The following is a 15,446-nucleotide window of genomic DNA, read 5'->3' as shown; positions in this document are numbered from 1 at the left end:
CCCTATATCTCCGCCAGTGGAGGTCCATCATTATTTTCGAGCAGGCGGTCTTTCTTCTACTACAGAGAGCACAACCTCACAGATTGATTTCCAGAGATCTTGGTGGTTTCAGGAAGCTGAAATTGCTACATGCCTGTGATGAACATGGTAGTGAAAACCCCAGGATGGTTGGAAAGGGTGGACCTGGGCTTTACCCTCAAATCCACTATCACCAGCTGATTGATGGCAATGCAACAAGGATGGGGTGGGCAAAACCCTGGAAGATGAGGTGCCCCAGAATTTGGTGAATATTAGTCTGTAACACATCTAATACCATATCAATAATAATTATGAATTCCTAATAACAAAAATGTGTGTGTGTGTGTGTGTGTGTGTGTGTGTGTGTGTGTGTGTGTGTGTGTGTGTGTGTGTGTGTGTGTGTGTGTGTGTGTGTGTGTGTGTGTGTGTGCGTACATGCGTGCGCGCGCGCTCAGATATACAGCAGTAAATAAAAAAATAGAAAAAAGTAGACAGGGTAGGGCTATCGGTTCAACTACATTAATCCATAATCTGTGATGGATAACCCAGGTGCAAATGTACAATCTATACAGTAGTTGGGTAGTGGGGTAGAATGGATTGAGACGGGAACTACTGCGCCGTGAACGCCAGTGTAGAAACCAACGTCCAAGTGATGAAGTTATTTTTCTCCATAGACCTAGGTCTGTGTTTTTCTCCTGACAAGGGCTGGGAGTGGGCAGGGTCTGAGGCTCCGTTATTGCGGAAGTGAGCTCGATGCTGCGCCACAAAGTTCGTCTGGGAAACATTCGGAGTTCTACCAGACGACCAGACCAGACAGATTGGTTTCCTGAAGTTGTCTGTCAGAAGTGGACTTTGTAGACGGTGGTAAGGACGCATATGATGACAGCAAACATAGCCTACACATTTTATTAAACATAGCCTGCTATTGTGTTGGCCTATTGTAAGATAATAGCTTACTTTCGGTTTCATTACGCTTTGGCTTTTCTCGCTGGCAAACTATTAAAGTAGAAGAGAGCTACGATTCGCTGGTAATTCGTATCCTTTATGATTGTACTATGATTGCTGTAATGCTTGTATGATTGCTGTGATTTTTTTCTCTTTTTATTTTATTGTTATTGTATGTTTGTGTTGTTACTAGTTGCGATGGCGGATTCACCGTACCAAGGCACCACGACACCAGCAAGTCGCAAATCGGGAACTGTTGGACGTTTAACTTTTCCTGAAGTTTTCTTAAAGAGTGCTCAATTGGTAAGTGTGTGGACTTATCAACAGTGGATGTATCAGTTGTTTAATACTTAAAAGTTGTATGCCTGTTTGGGTACAGCGATGCGCCACTACATGGCCATAACGCGAGTGAGTGTCTTTGTCATGTAGATGAGCAGGAAGCATTTTTTTTTAAACATTTTTGTTTCAAACTTAACTGCTTGGAGATTCGTCTAGCCTGCCTTCTGACACTTAAACTCTAGGTCTGTATTATACAGAAAAGCTTTACAAACGAAGCCACCAGGGATAGGTTCACCGTCCAGAGTTTGCGATTGCGCACCAGTATCCTACACGGTTAGAGGAGAAAGCGCACCAGGACAGGCCGCTGCTCAGAAAAGTACCATCCTGTGATCTTATGAACAAGGCCACGGCTAAGAGTGTGCTTTGTTAGCTGCCCTTGAACCACAAATGTAATTACATCAATATGCCAAATTCAGTTACGCGCGAGCGTATAGTTTCCACTTGGTCGAATGGAAATGTTATGCCCAGTCAAAGAGATGGCATGAAGCGGCAGGATACCGGCAAAATGACTGCAAATATGTGTGGATAATTGAATGAGTCTTACAGTCTTTGTCTCACTGCCCAGCTTTTAGACAACTGGACAATTCAAAAGTGTATCCCTAATTGGTTATTGAATTAAACTAGATCATGCCTTTCCCACTCCCTTTCCTCTCCCACCAAATACAGCTGCCATGTGTTGGAGTACAAAAAGGTCTTTCACAGGTGCTTCAGTGAACAGCCAGGCTTTTACAACTCATTCTTTTATCAGTGCCTTTCTTGGATTGTCCAGACGTTTAGGCCTACATGTAGATGATTAGATGGTTATTTTGCAAACCACCTGCCTTGGCTGATATTACAGAATGTAGGCTATGTGTGCATGTATGTACATGCGTCATCTTGCAGTTGGGTCTATTCTTTTTTTTTTCAATTTTGGCGAACATTTCCCTGTCTTCTTGTTTTGGTTTTTCATGCTCTACAGCTCCACTCTGAGGGACTTTCCAGTGAATCTTGGGCACTCATTAGGTGCAACAGCGTTCCTTTCCGTAGGCCTATGGCTACAACAAGAGAACAACAAGCATGTATCTTGTGTTGTAGCCCTGTCTGGTGGGCTATGTTTTGTTTAGTGGCCATACTAGTTAGGCTTTTCCAATGGAAATGTACTCCTTGTGGTGCCCACATAAAGAATGGCTCCCGACGAGAAGTGTTAAGGTCAAGCCCACGTTTCTTAAGGCAGTCATGGGTAAGTGGTTATGGCGTCAGACTTGTAGCCCAAAGGTTACCGTTTTGACTTCCAATCCACCAGGTTGGTGGGGGGAGTATATAATTGACCAGTGCTCTCCCCCATCCTCCTCCATGACTAAGGTACCTTGAGCATGGTACTGTGTACTGTCCCACCGCACTGTTCCCATGGGGGCACCATTGGGAGCTGCCCCCTCGCACGGGCAAGGCATAAATGCAATTTTGCTGTGTGCAGTGAGCACTGTGTGTGGTTGAGTGCTGTATCACAATAACAATGGGAGTTGGAGTTTCCCATTGGGCATTTCACTATTTCAAGGGGTCACTGTTGTTTCTACTGCATTAGTGTCAGTGGTATAAATGGTCTAACAACTATGTAATATTGTGTGCTAGTGCTGTACCTACACATTAACATATTTCTACTTTTACTTTTGACACCTCTGCTCCTTGACAACATCTTACTGTGTCTCTGTTTTTTGTCACAAGTTGCTCTGCAAGCATTCAGGCATTGTACATATCAGTGTTCTATACCTAGCATGTGAAAAGTGAAAGTTCAACTGGGAAACTCCAACTGTCATTGTTACACAGCACACAGTGCTCACTGCACACAATGAAACTGCATTTATGGGGGGTGCTGTGGCGCAGCGCTCTAAGCCCCACATTTGGGCTTGCATGCCCACCCACGGGGACCCCTGTTTGAGTCTGGCCGGGGTCATTTCCTGATCCTCCCCTGTCTCTCTATCCCATTCGCTTCCTGTCACCATCTTCGACTGTCTTGTCAAATAAAAGCATAAAGGCTCCTATATATATTTTTTAAAGAAACTGCATTGATGCCTCACCCGTGCAAGGGGGCAGCCCCCAATGACGCTCCAAGGGAGCAGCGCGGTGCGATGGTATCATGCAATGCGGGAGAGCTCCCCCCCCACCAACCTGGCGGGTCGAGAGTTGAACTGGCAACCTTTGGGATACAAGTCTGACACCCAACCGCTTACCCATGACTGCCCTATGTGGGCATGTCAAGGAAAGACCATCTCTAGAGCTCTCACACAGCTTAGTGAGATGCTTGTGTTTTGCACCGTGGCTGATCAGAATGAGAGAGGAGTCGTGTGACTATGGCAGTTTCCACTTGCCAGTAAGTCCAGCTCCGCGGGGTTACTCCTGTCTCTATGTGGAAGTCCCTATGTTTTCCTTGTTCAGCATATTGACACTTGCAACCTCTTCCTTGTAAAGGATTGCAACACCCTTGTGCTGTGTTGCAATACATGTCCTTTTTGTCTGTGATTTGTGAGGACCACCCAGCAAAGTACAAGATCACAGTTTCTTACGATTGCACATTAATTCTATTTGATTTGACTTGGTCGTAATAACTTCGTTTGCAGAGAGTTTGTACTTTCCTAAATGTGAATCTGAAGGGCATGGAGTTCTTTACGAGCACGAGGGACTTTCTGATAAATATCCGCACTCTGTCATGCGAGCAGGAACAGGAGGGTTTTCCCTGTCAAATAATGGAAAGTGAAACTAACTAGAGCAGAGAGGGCTACGCTACAGCATGCTCTCTTATCTACACAAGCTGTTGACACAACTAGCTGTAGTCTCGTGATGCTGCGGGAAAAGACTTCACCACCATAGCACTGCGTTACTAACTACTGTATGACATTACATGTTGTCTTACACGTAGTTACATGTAGTAATGGATTAGCATACAATTTAATCTGTGCCGTGCCATCCTGGTATTGGTCACTCTAACAGGGGCCATGTCTTCAGAGTTTAACCCTTTGAGGAGTAAGGAATTTCTAGAGGTTCTTCTAGAATTGTACTGGAACACTCTACAGCTCCTATAGACGTCTGTGTTAAAAATCTCGCAAAGTCCTTATGACATCATAATGAGAACTGAAAATTCGGGCAAGATTCTAATCACATATTTGTGATGGTACTCCTCAAAGGGTTTTAAAACACGTTGGAGTTTCTCTGACTTGCGTTTATGTGTTGGGCACAGGCAGGAGAATGCCTGGGAGTCTTAAAAACCAGACTAGCGGCAGTGCCGCTGCCTCTGATGTGTGGAGAGAGGAATCTTTTCTTTTTATTAAAGCAACAGAGGCAGTCTTTGTTGAGGCCCCGTCTTCTTTATTGAGCTCTATTACGGCCATTTGCGTCAGGCGGCCCTTTTTTGTGCCAGCCGCAAATGTTTAAATATAGCTTTCTGCGAGGGTGTTTGTAAGATGTTGGCCAGTTGTGAGATTTTTGTTGGCTACTATGCGTCACTGCATCTGTGAGGGACATACAGCACACGGCTGTCAGCTGTGCACATAAAAGACATCGGTTTATATTCTGCCTGCCCCGTGTATCTCCAACAGCAATCGGTGTCTGAAGGGATTTGAATACCTCATGTGCAGAGGTGTCAAAAGTAAAAGTAAAAGTAAATGCATGGTGTAAGTACGACACTAGCACATGCTTTTACATATCTATTACACCATATACACCACGAGGTAGATTGACTGTGTTTTTACTGAAAAACACTAAAAACCTAACAAGAACCCACATCAAAATTTGATTCAACCAGCGCAGAGTTAGCTGATCGTTAGACAAGTACACAGGTCTACTGGTTACTCAGATAAGCTACCTGTGTTGAAAAGAAATGGTTTCTATTTTTTATTTTTACTTTTACTTTGACACCTCTGCTCCTGCTGTGAGCTGTTCTGCACTGTAACACATTATACTGTACACTCCACACTGCAAAAACGTGGTAGCTACTTCTGAATGCAGGGACCTTGCCGAAGGGAAATGACTCCCACTGCTAACAAGTGACTAATGTCACGAAGAGGAGCAAATCTTCATAATACAGTCTGAAGTAACTACCTAAATTGGGTCGATGACTTTGTTAAATCCAAATTAAACAGTACTGTCTCTCTCCAGCATAGCTGTGAAATAATGCAAAAAAAATCAGATTCACTCAGAGAGTGCAAACCTCTGGCTAAGCCATGGGGTTACACCCTCATTTTTTCATTTCAAGTGTTTCTGTCTTGTTTTTGTGGAGTTAAAAACTGGAATGTCAAAAATTCGCCCTATCCCATTCCCACAATGGTGAAGACTTAAAAAAAAAAAAAAAAAAAACATCCTGGATCCGGATCGTGATCTGGATCACCACCAAAATGTAATCACTTGTTCCTTTTGTCATTTCCAACTACTCCACAAAATTTCATCAAAATCCATTTTGAACTGTCTGAGTTATCCTGCTGACAGACAAACAAACAGACAAACCAACGCGACCGAAAACATAACCTCCTTAGCGGAGGTAACTATGCTCTGCAACCCTTCCTGCTCCTCAGCTGCAGTGCATACTGCATGGCAAGGATAACACACTCAGCAGACTAATTAAGAAGACCCGGCCAAGAGTTCTGTAGCTATTAAGGTTCTCTTCTGAGCTCAGGCGACATTGGAGAAAGTGTCTTTATGTTTGATGGCTGTAGGCCTATCTTGTGTTTTTATTTATTTTATCCTTGACTGTCTCTTATTTAACCTATGTAATCTGTATATGTATGCTATGGACCATTGTGTCTGTCACAAATAAAGAATGAAGAATGAATGAATTAAGAAAATTTAACATCAACACTCACAAGCCAAGTCTCATTATTTATTTATCAATTACCGCCATGTCCACAAGCAGACGAATTTGGGTCTTCAAGTCATCATCAGTGTTTAAATAATGAGACTCAGCTCGTGTGTACAGATTTTATTCTTCTCTTTCAGTTTGTAGGGTTTTTTGCGCACCCAAAGTTATTTTTTATTAAGCGGGCTTGCGGAGCAAGAGCAGAGCTCTTGCAGAGCAAGGCCCGATTATAGTAATCTCTAAGTCCTGTTTATTTATTAAGCGGGCTTGCGGAGCAAGAGCAGAGCTCTTGCAGAGCAAGGCCCGATTATTAAGCGGGCTTGCGGAGCAAGAGCAGAGCTCTTGCAGAGCAAGGCCCGATTATAGTAATCTCTAAGTCCTGTTTATTGGTTCTCTTGTACAGGGACAGTAAAAATAGAAAATGGATCTCCTCCTAGGCCTTTCGAGATAGAGACACCGTTCAAACACTAAAACGACCGGCTCGGCTTGGAGATCGCGTTTCGTTATAGGCTTCTCCGTGTCTCTTGTCGTTTTCCCGTTTTTGGCGATTTAGTGAAAGCCTGGGTCCCCATTGGAAACAGTGGTGGAACCTCCATGAACCAAGGTTCCGCCACTCTAGAGATTAGAGTGTAGGAGGCTTTTTCGGTCATAAAACATCAACACTTTCACCTAGAAGTTTAGTTGACGCGTTGTTAGCGAGCTCTATGGGATGTCTCCAAATTGTGAAAATTTCATCTCCCAACTCCCAATACTTTTTAAATGGCAGGTTTGTAAAAAAAACAGGCCTGGCTCTATGGAGAATCCCAGTCTTTTGAAAGGGCATTTTTCAAGAGATCAGCGCATGTCCCACACGGAGGTCCATTTGTGCCTGAACCCTTTCACCTATAAACTTAATTCAAAGACTGTTAGAGAGATCACAAGCATGACTCCGATCTGTGAAAAGGACACGTGCCAAATCCTTTTAGTTTTTTTACAACGATGTTGTAAAGACAAAAAACTCAATCTCATTTTCTCCCCTGTTAAAGGCTCAATACTAACTGTCTTTCAGTCAATCACAACAGGTGCAGCCAGTGAAGGATTCCATTTCAACTGTCACTGTCTCAAGATTCCATTCTTAACGAGCAGGTGCGAGCAAGCATTCTAGAAGCCTATTGTTCAGCTCTGCAATGCAATGTAATATAGTCTTGCTGGACTATGCATGACAATTAGCTGCTTGGCTTAGTGGTAATGCATGCTGCTGCATTAGAGATATGGAGGTTGAGGGTTCGAAACCCACCCGAAGCCATGTTGATTTTCTAAATTATATAATATGCAGCGTTCCTTGGCTGACTTAAAATGCCATGTATATCATTTAGTATGGATGGCAAATGTGCTGAATTACAGATATTGAGGTTGGGGGTTCGAAACCCAGTCAAAGCCATGTTGATTTTCAAAATTACATCATATGCAGTGTTCCTTGGCCAACTTAAAATGCCATGTATGTCAATTAGTATGCATGGCAAATGTGCTGGATTACAGATATGGAGGTTGGGGGTTCGAATCCCAGTCAAAGCCATGTTGACTTTCAAAATGATATCATATGCAGTGTTCCTTGGCCAACTTAAAATGCCATGTATGTCATTTAGTATGAATGCAAATGTGCTGAATTAGGGATATGGGGGTTGGAGGTTCGAACCCCAGTCGAAGCCATGTTGATTTTCAAAATGATATCATATGCAGTGTTCTTAGCCAACTTGAAATATCATGTATTGTATGTCATTTAATATCAATGGCAAAGGGGTTGGATTACAGATATGGAGGTTGTGAGTTCTAATCCCGCTCGAAGCCATGTTGATTTTCAAAATTATATCATATGCAGTGTTCCTTAGCCAACTTAAAATACCATGTATGTCATTTAGTATATCCCCAAAACGCAGAGCTACAACACTTTCAAGATGGCTGAATCCAAGATGGCTGAATTGTTTGGCCCATAACTTCTGACGGGTGGATGGAGTTTTTCCAAGATTTCTTTTAGCTTTGTTTTCTCAATAGTACTTTGTTTCATCTCTGCCCCAAAAGGCAAGCCCGCTTCCAGCATTTTCTGTGAGAATGCATTTCTAGTTATTATTGGTTCTCTTGTACAGGGACAGTAAAAATAGAAATGGATCTCCTCCTAGGCCTTTCGAGATAGAGACCACCGTTCAAACACTTAAACGACCGGCTCGGCTTGGAGATCGCGTCTCGTTATAGGCTTCTCCGTTGTCTCTTGTCGTTTTTCCCCCCGTTTTTGGCGATTTTGTGAAAGCCTGGGTCTCCATTGAAAACTATGGTGGAACCTTCATGAACCAAAGTTCCGCCACTCTAGAGATTAGAGTGTAGGAGGCTTTTTTCGGTCATAAAACATCAACACTTTCACCTAGAAGTTTAGTTGACGCGTTGTTAGCGAGCTCTATGTGATGTCTCCAAATTGTGAAAGTTTCATCTCCCAACTCCCAATACTTTTTAAATGGCAGGTTTGTAAAAAAAAAACAGACCTGGCTCTATGGAGAATCCCAGTCTTTGGAAAAGTGCATTTTTCAAGAGATCAGCGCATGTCCCACACGGAGGTCCATTTGTGCCTGAAAAATGTAACCTATAAACTTCATTCAAAGACTGTTAGAGACATCACAAGCATGACTCCGATCTGTGAAAAGGACACGTGCCAACTCCTTTTAGTTTTTTTACAACGATGTTGTAAAGACAAAAAACTCATTCTCATTTTCTCCCCTGTTAAAGGCTCAATACTAACTGTCTTTCAGTCAATCACAACAGGTGCAGCCAGTAAAGATTCCATTTCAACTGTCACTGTCTCAAGATTCCATTCTTAACGAGCAGGTGCGAGCAAGCATTCTAGAAGTCCATTGTTCAGCTCTGCAATGCAATGTAATATAGTCTTGCTGGACTATGCATGACATTTAACTGCTTGGCTTAGTGGTAATGCATGCTGCTGCATTAGATTGGAGGTTGAGGGTTCGAAACCCACATGAAGCAATGTTGATTTTCTAAATTATATCATATGCAGCGTTCCTTGGCCGACTTAAAATGCCATACATGTATATCATTTAGTATGGATGGCAAATGTGCTGAATTACAGATATTGAGGTTGGGAGTTCGAAACCCAGTCAAAGCCATGTTGATTTTCAAAATTACATCATATGCAGTGTTCCTTGGCCAACTTAAAGTGCCATGTATGTCATTTAGTATGCATGGCAAATGTGCTGGATTAACAGATATGGAGGTTGGGGGGGGTTCGAATCCCAGTCAAAGCCATGTTGATTTTCAAAAGTATATCATATGCAGTGTTCCTTGGCCAACTTAAAATGCCATGTATGTCATTAAGTATGAATGGCAAATGTGCTGAATTAGGGATATGGGGGTTGGAGGTTCGAACCCCAGTCGAAGCCATGTTGATTTCCAAAATGATATCATATGCAGTGTTCCTTAGCCAACTTCAAATATCATGTATCGTATGTCATTTAATATCAATGGCAAAGGGGTTGGATTACAGATATGGAGGTTGTGAGTTCTAATCCCGCTCGAAGCCATGTCGATTTTCAAAATTATATCATATGCAGTGTTCCTTAGCCAACTTAAAATACCATGTAATGTCATTTAGTATATCCCCAAAACGCAGAGCTACAGCATTTTCAAGATGGCTGAATCCAAGATGGCTGAATTGTTTGGCCCATAACTTCTGACTGGGTGGATGGATTTTTCCCAACATTTCTTTTAGCTTTGTTTTCTCAATAGTACTTTTTTTCATCTCTGCCCCAAAAGGCAAGCCCGCTTCCAGCATTTTCTGTGAGAATGCATTTCTAGTTTTACTCTAGAAGTTGAGCGCGTCCTCTGATACACTTACAATTCAACATCAACACATGGGGATACAAGTCAATACATGAAGAATTTTAACTATTTAGCAATGTCATCAGCCTACCGATGATTCAGTTAACCTTTAATTTAGGTCAACTGGGAGATTATTTGAGAGAAAGTGGAAGTGGAAGGGCTGTGTTAACAGTGCACTTTCGCTACGTAACTGGGTCATAAGACAATAAGTTCATCAGGTGCTGTTGGATATTTGCAGGTAGAGTGTTCAATGCCTGAAGTCTGTACAGTACCCAAAGTCCCTCTGTTGTGGTCACACAGCCTATGACTATGAAATGCTATAACCGGCCCTGCCGTTACCAACCGGTAGGGCACTCGTCTGCCATGCGGCTGACCCGGATTCGATTCCTGGCCCGGGTCCTTAGCCGACCCCTCGCAGTCTCTCTCCTAATTCGCTTCCTGTCCATCTCTCACACTGTCCTATCAAATAAAGTCGAAAAAGACCCCAAAAGATTCTTGAAAATACTATAACCATTTTTTATGTGTATACTCGCAGCTCTTCTCTGTGATTGCCTTCATCCTTGAGGAGATTGTGACCACCTGCAATGCGTGTGGATTCCTCTACTTCTTCGAGTTCATCAGCTGCACGGCTTTCCTCTTCACCCTCCTCCTCACCATCCTCCTCGCCTCCAAGTTGCACAGCAAAGTTGGCATCAACCGCTGGGAAACACTGGTATGTCAGGCCACGTTCAGTTCAAGGAGAGGATTGTGCAGCTCCCAGGAAAAGGTGCTGGACGAAGGCCAACTGTAATTTTCAAAGTGAGAAGTCTGCCCACTTGAAAACCTTTTTGTTATCTTTTATTACCAGCCATGAAATAATAAAAGACAACAAAAAGGATTTTAAGTGTGCAGACTTCTCACTTTGAAAACTATGTCAGGCCACGTGCCACATACCTTCCTGCCATACACAGGGCAATTTTCTAAACAAAGCATAACATTTAAGTAGCCCCAGAATGCACACCGTACCACCAGTGGCACGCTGTAATAGTCATTGAAAGGTTAATTACCGTAGTATTACTCTACTAATGACAGAACAGAGGGCCGTAGCCTCTTACTGCAGCTGTGGTCGCCGGTGACCCTATTCGCTTGCTGAAAATGCTTAACTACATCATAACAACATTGCTATGACATTACAGAGAGCCATAGTGCTGCGCTAAGGGGTTAAGTAATGCACTGGGACTCAGAAATTGCCGTTCTGGTAACAGCAAATTTATAACGCTGTGTTTCAACTGGTTAACACAGCAAGATTTGAAGAGTTCAGATGCAAAACCCCCTAACTCCCTAACATTTCTGAAGACCTGCACTTCTATATTTTTAGAGAACCCTGTTGTTGGTTTGGTTTACATTCATGTACTTGATAATACATGTAAATAGTTATATTACATAAATAAAATAAAAAAAATATGCAATTTTGATAGCTTTGTATTAAATAAAAATTAATTAAGATTTTTTTCTGAAAAGGCACTTAGGGGGTTTTGCATCTGAACTCTTCATTTGAAGATATACCGGACATTGTCTGTGTTTTGTTGTGTTGAGTTCTCCGCTTCACTTGGTGACTAACTGACACTTTCCTGTTGTAGGACTTCGGGTATACATTTGTCATTGCCATTCTGTTTATTTTGGCATCTGTCCTCTTCCTCTCCAACAACAACGGATCTGAGATAGAGAAAGTGTCTGGGGTAAGGCTTTCTCTGTGCCATCAAGTAAACTGTGTAGTAAACATACATATTAGTATATAAGAATATATAAAATAGCAGCACATATAAAAACAGTCTAAGAAGAGTTTCCAGGAGTGTGTCAGCTATATTGTAGTATTGTAGTGTTTGTTTAATTATTATTGTAATGTGAACTGTAGCCCAATATATGTTGTGTTGATTTTTTTTTTCCATCCGTCACAATCATTGTCATAATGACAACAAACCGTGCTACTGCTCTGCATAGAGATTTTTCAACCCTTTGTGGCCTGTCAACATGTATCGTGTGTGTGTGTGTGTGTGTGTATATATATATATATATATATATATATATATATATATATATATACGTGTGTGTGTGTGTGTGTGTGTGTGTGTGTGTGTGTGTGTGTGTGTGTGTGTGTGTGTGTGTGTGTGTGTGTACATATATGTACATGTAAATATAAAGATACATATTTTGTTATCCATTTTGGCCTTTTGTTGACAAGCAGCTTCAGCTACCTCCAATTTAACACATCAATGTACTATGTACTATAAAATTTGCGTTTTTGCTTCATTGTGGACTTATGAGGGTGGTCTGCAATAATACTAATAATAATTTGGTGCCCTGTAATTACATATAGTAGCCTATAAGTTGCACCGATATGCACATATACAGAAGGTGATACAGTGTGCAAATGGAAAGGTTTTGGCGGTCACTACAATAGCGTTTTGGTGAACACTTTCACATTACCGGTAATTGATTTTTGTTCTCTTTAAGTGAAATGAAAAGTTTCCCTTTTGTGTTTTTGCAGATATTTGGCATCATTGCGGCAGTTTTTTTCTTTGCCAATGCTGCTTTCCTCTTGGCAACAAAACGAAGCAAAGTCTTGTTCTGTCTGGGTGACACAAAAAAACCAACAGTCCAAGCGGAGGAGGGAGAGAAACTGCAAAATGGCGCATGATGACTTGGCTGTAGTGGCTTTTTCACCTTCCTGAATTTGTTTCAAGGAAACAAACCTTTTCTCTTTTTTCCTTTTTATGCAAAACTGTGTGGAATGGATGAATCTGTCATGCCAGTCTTTTAAAATCAGATCATATTTCTTTGTATCATGTTTTAATAGGGATACCCTCTGTACAGCATTTTACTGCATTTCATGTAAATGCAACAATGAAATGTCTCAAATGGAATTTATACATATTCTAACATTAGACATTGTTTTAATTTGAACAATCATCAAAATTGGCCAGAAGTGTTTTAGTTTCCCCTCAGTATTTAATTTATGGATTTATGGCATAAAATGGACAACAGTCATAGTAATTTGACTTTGTCCACCCTCAGGACAAGCTGTACATGTATGGTATTTTCAACTCCACAAGGGGGCAGTCTGACCACATTTTGGCCAGAGCTGTACTCTGATATTGGCAGAATCAAAAGTAGTAAAAGAAAATGCAAGGCAAAAACTCAAGTTGTCCTTATGTCATCTTTTAGTATGTACAGTTCATGGATAAATTGTTTTAATGCAGCATAGATGTTTTCCTGTGCGAATGTGGGTAATTTATATTTAGCTTGTTACATGATGTACCTTGTACAATACTGCAGAAGTGCCTTTTTGTGTATTTTTGTGTCATAACTGTTTGTGCCTTTATGTAGGCTATGCATTGCTCTTATAAAGAAATGATTTTAAATATCCTGGCCAGCATGTTTCAAAATCGAGGACTTTACTTAATAATGTAATCCCATGAAATGTTTTATTTTATTTTTTTATCTTCATTTTTTTTAAATCATGTGGTGTTATTTTTAAGAACATTTATTTACGTCCCAAAGTTGAATTATTCGTTTTGGTCTCGAAGTGTGTAAAAGCAGTATCGGATCAGGTTTTGTGATGCCCATTAAGAAAAATGGACTGCAATCATGTTGGGACATTGACCCATAAATGTCTTCTTCTATTTAAAAGTGTGTGTGTGTGTGTGTGTGTGTGTGTGTGTGCCCACTAATCTGTGGAGTATTCCTCCAGATTGATGCCACTTCATGGACGTTGCACGACTGTGTCTGACTGTGTGCCTTAGCCATGCTCCTCACTACACACACAATGATTAAAAAAAATATCACCTTGCACCCAGATAGCCAAAGCCTACCATATACATGGGTTCTACATTTTTGTTCCCCCCTGGCAGCGCGAACCTAGCTGCGCACAATTCAACCTCTGATTGTTGGAAACCGCTGTTGGTCAAAAAATTAGCTCACATGGTTGGCTGCCAGTGTCTTGCCCCCCCTCACAATATCGTGTTTACAAACACCGCAAACCCATGTATAGTTTATGGGTCGACAAGAGTCAGTGACGGAACAATTGCGCTCAGGGCCCCAGGGCAAAACACTGACATGGCCCCCCATACGGATTGCTAAGGGCCCCATCCACCAATATGGGAGGATTCTGGGCCCAGGGGCAAATGCCCTGCTTGGCCCCCCTATATCTCTGCTGTTGGCAAGAGTAATAAAAACCACAGTATGTTTGACAAAGCTTTTGTGTATGGCTTAAGATTTAAACCATATACTTAAAGTTTATACAATATTTAAGTCAATGAATTAATGAAGTACAAAAACTTCAAAAGCAGACACAACATTGTGTGTGTTTTTTAAGACATTCAACTGTAGGGAAGAAGTCTGTCCTTGTACTTTATGCCTTTGTGTGCTTTTCTGTTTCCTTTTTTATTTTATTCTATTTTTTTTATTTTGCTAAATGTATTGTCATTATTACTCTGCTCTTACTTTCAAAATGTTGTATTATTGGCTGGCTGAGGACCATTAACCTGGTTCTCGCGCAGATGGATGCGAGCTCACGAAGTTGAACGAAAATGCACGAAGGGTCTGCGTGAGAACCAGGCTAGAGGACCATCGTGCTCGTGAAAACTGTCAACCAACTCATCAAGTGTTCTTGACAGTTTGGTCCAGTCTGATTCTTCATAAGCCATTTTTTGTTTGTTTGTTTGTTTTTGCATTCAATATTACATTGTGTACAACATCAACAACGTGGTTGCCTATAACCTGTGACTTTTTAAAATAAAACATGTAAAATACATAAATTGTAGCAGCCTTATTGTTTCTGCATTGTCAACCTACTGATGTTGCTGATTTTATATCGCAGTTGCTCACGCAAGCTTTTTGTCCAATCATAGTCTCTCTACAATGTGTAGCCTACAGTGCATTTCCTGAGCACACGTTTTACCCACCACCAAAATTATATGAATACAGTAGCTTTTGTCTTATTTACAACCACACAACACGCCACAGGCCTGCGGATAGGGCGTCAGACTTGCAGCCCAAAGGTTGCTGGTTCAACTACCCATTCATCAGGTTGGTGGGGGGAGTAATTAACTAGTGCTCTCCCTCATCTTCCTCCATGACTGAGGTACCCTGAGCATGGTACGGTCCCGCCGCACTGCTCCCTTGGGGTGCCATCAGGGACTGCCCCCTTGCACGGGTGAGGCATAAATGCAATTTCATTGTGCAGTGTTCACTTGTGAGCTGTGGAGTGCTGTGTCTAGTGGTGGGCCGTTATCGGCGTTAACGTGCTGCGATAATGTGAGACTCTTGTCGCGCGATAAAGAAAATATCGCACGTTAATCTATTCTCAAAATATAGGTTTGGAGTTTGGGTATGCACGTCACCATAGCGTTTAATTGACAGACGCTTTTAGACTGCGCTCCAGTCGCTTCTCCTCTCTCCACCTGTTGTTTCAGCAGACCTA

The 15,446-nt window shown here is 41.8% G+C and overlaps 1 protein-coding gene across 1 annotated transcript; it reads left to right on the top strand.

Annotated features, from left to right (window-relative positions):
• The first annotated feature begins 746 nt into the window (after positions 1-746).
• Positions 747-14,775, top strand: cmtm6 (CKLF-like MARVEL transmembrane domain containing 6). The gene is made up of 5 exons (XM_063198646.1): positions 747-882; positions 1,157-1,266; positions 10,521-10,697; positions 11,605-11,703; positions 12,513-14,775. The coding sequence occupies exons 2-5, from the start codon at positions 1,162-1,164 to the stop codon at positions 12,660-12,662; spliced, it is 531 nt and encodes a 176-aa protein (XP_063054716.1). The 5' UTR covers positions 747-882; positions 1,157-1,161; the 3' UTR covers positions 12,663-14,775.
• The last annotated feature ends 671 nt before the right edge of the window (positions 14,776-15,446 follow it).

Source organism: Engraulis encrasicolus, chromosome 5 (genome assembly GCF_034702125.1).
Source record: "Engraulis encrasicolus isolate BLACKSEA-1 chromosome 5, IST_EnEncr_1.0, whole genome shotgun sequence".
Lineage (NCBI taxonomy): Eukaryota > Metazoa > Chordata > Actinopteri > Clupeiformes > Engraulidae > Engraulis > Engraulis encrasicolus.
The sequence above is the reverse complement of the archived record's forward strand: the minus strand, read 5'-3'. Positions and strand labels throughout refer to the sequence as shown.

Bases quoted from the DNA above. Each gene is read 5' to 3' on its own strand.
- cmtm6 (XM_063198646.1), top strand. From the start codon at position 1,162: ATGGCGGATTCACCGTACCAAGGCACCACGACACCAGCAAGTCGCAAA. The intron at 10,698-11,604 runs GTATGTCAGGCC...TTCCTGTTGTAG, and splicing joins TCAACCGCTGGGAAACACTG to GACTTCGGGTATACATTTGT. The intron at 11,704-12,512 runs GTAAGGCTTTCT...GTGTTTTTGCAG, and splicing joins AGATAGAGAAAGTGTCTGGG to ATATTTGGCATCATTGCGGC.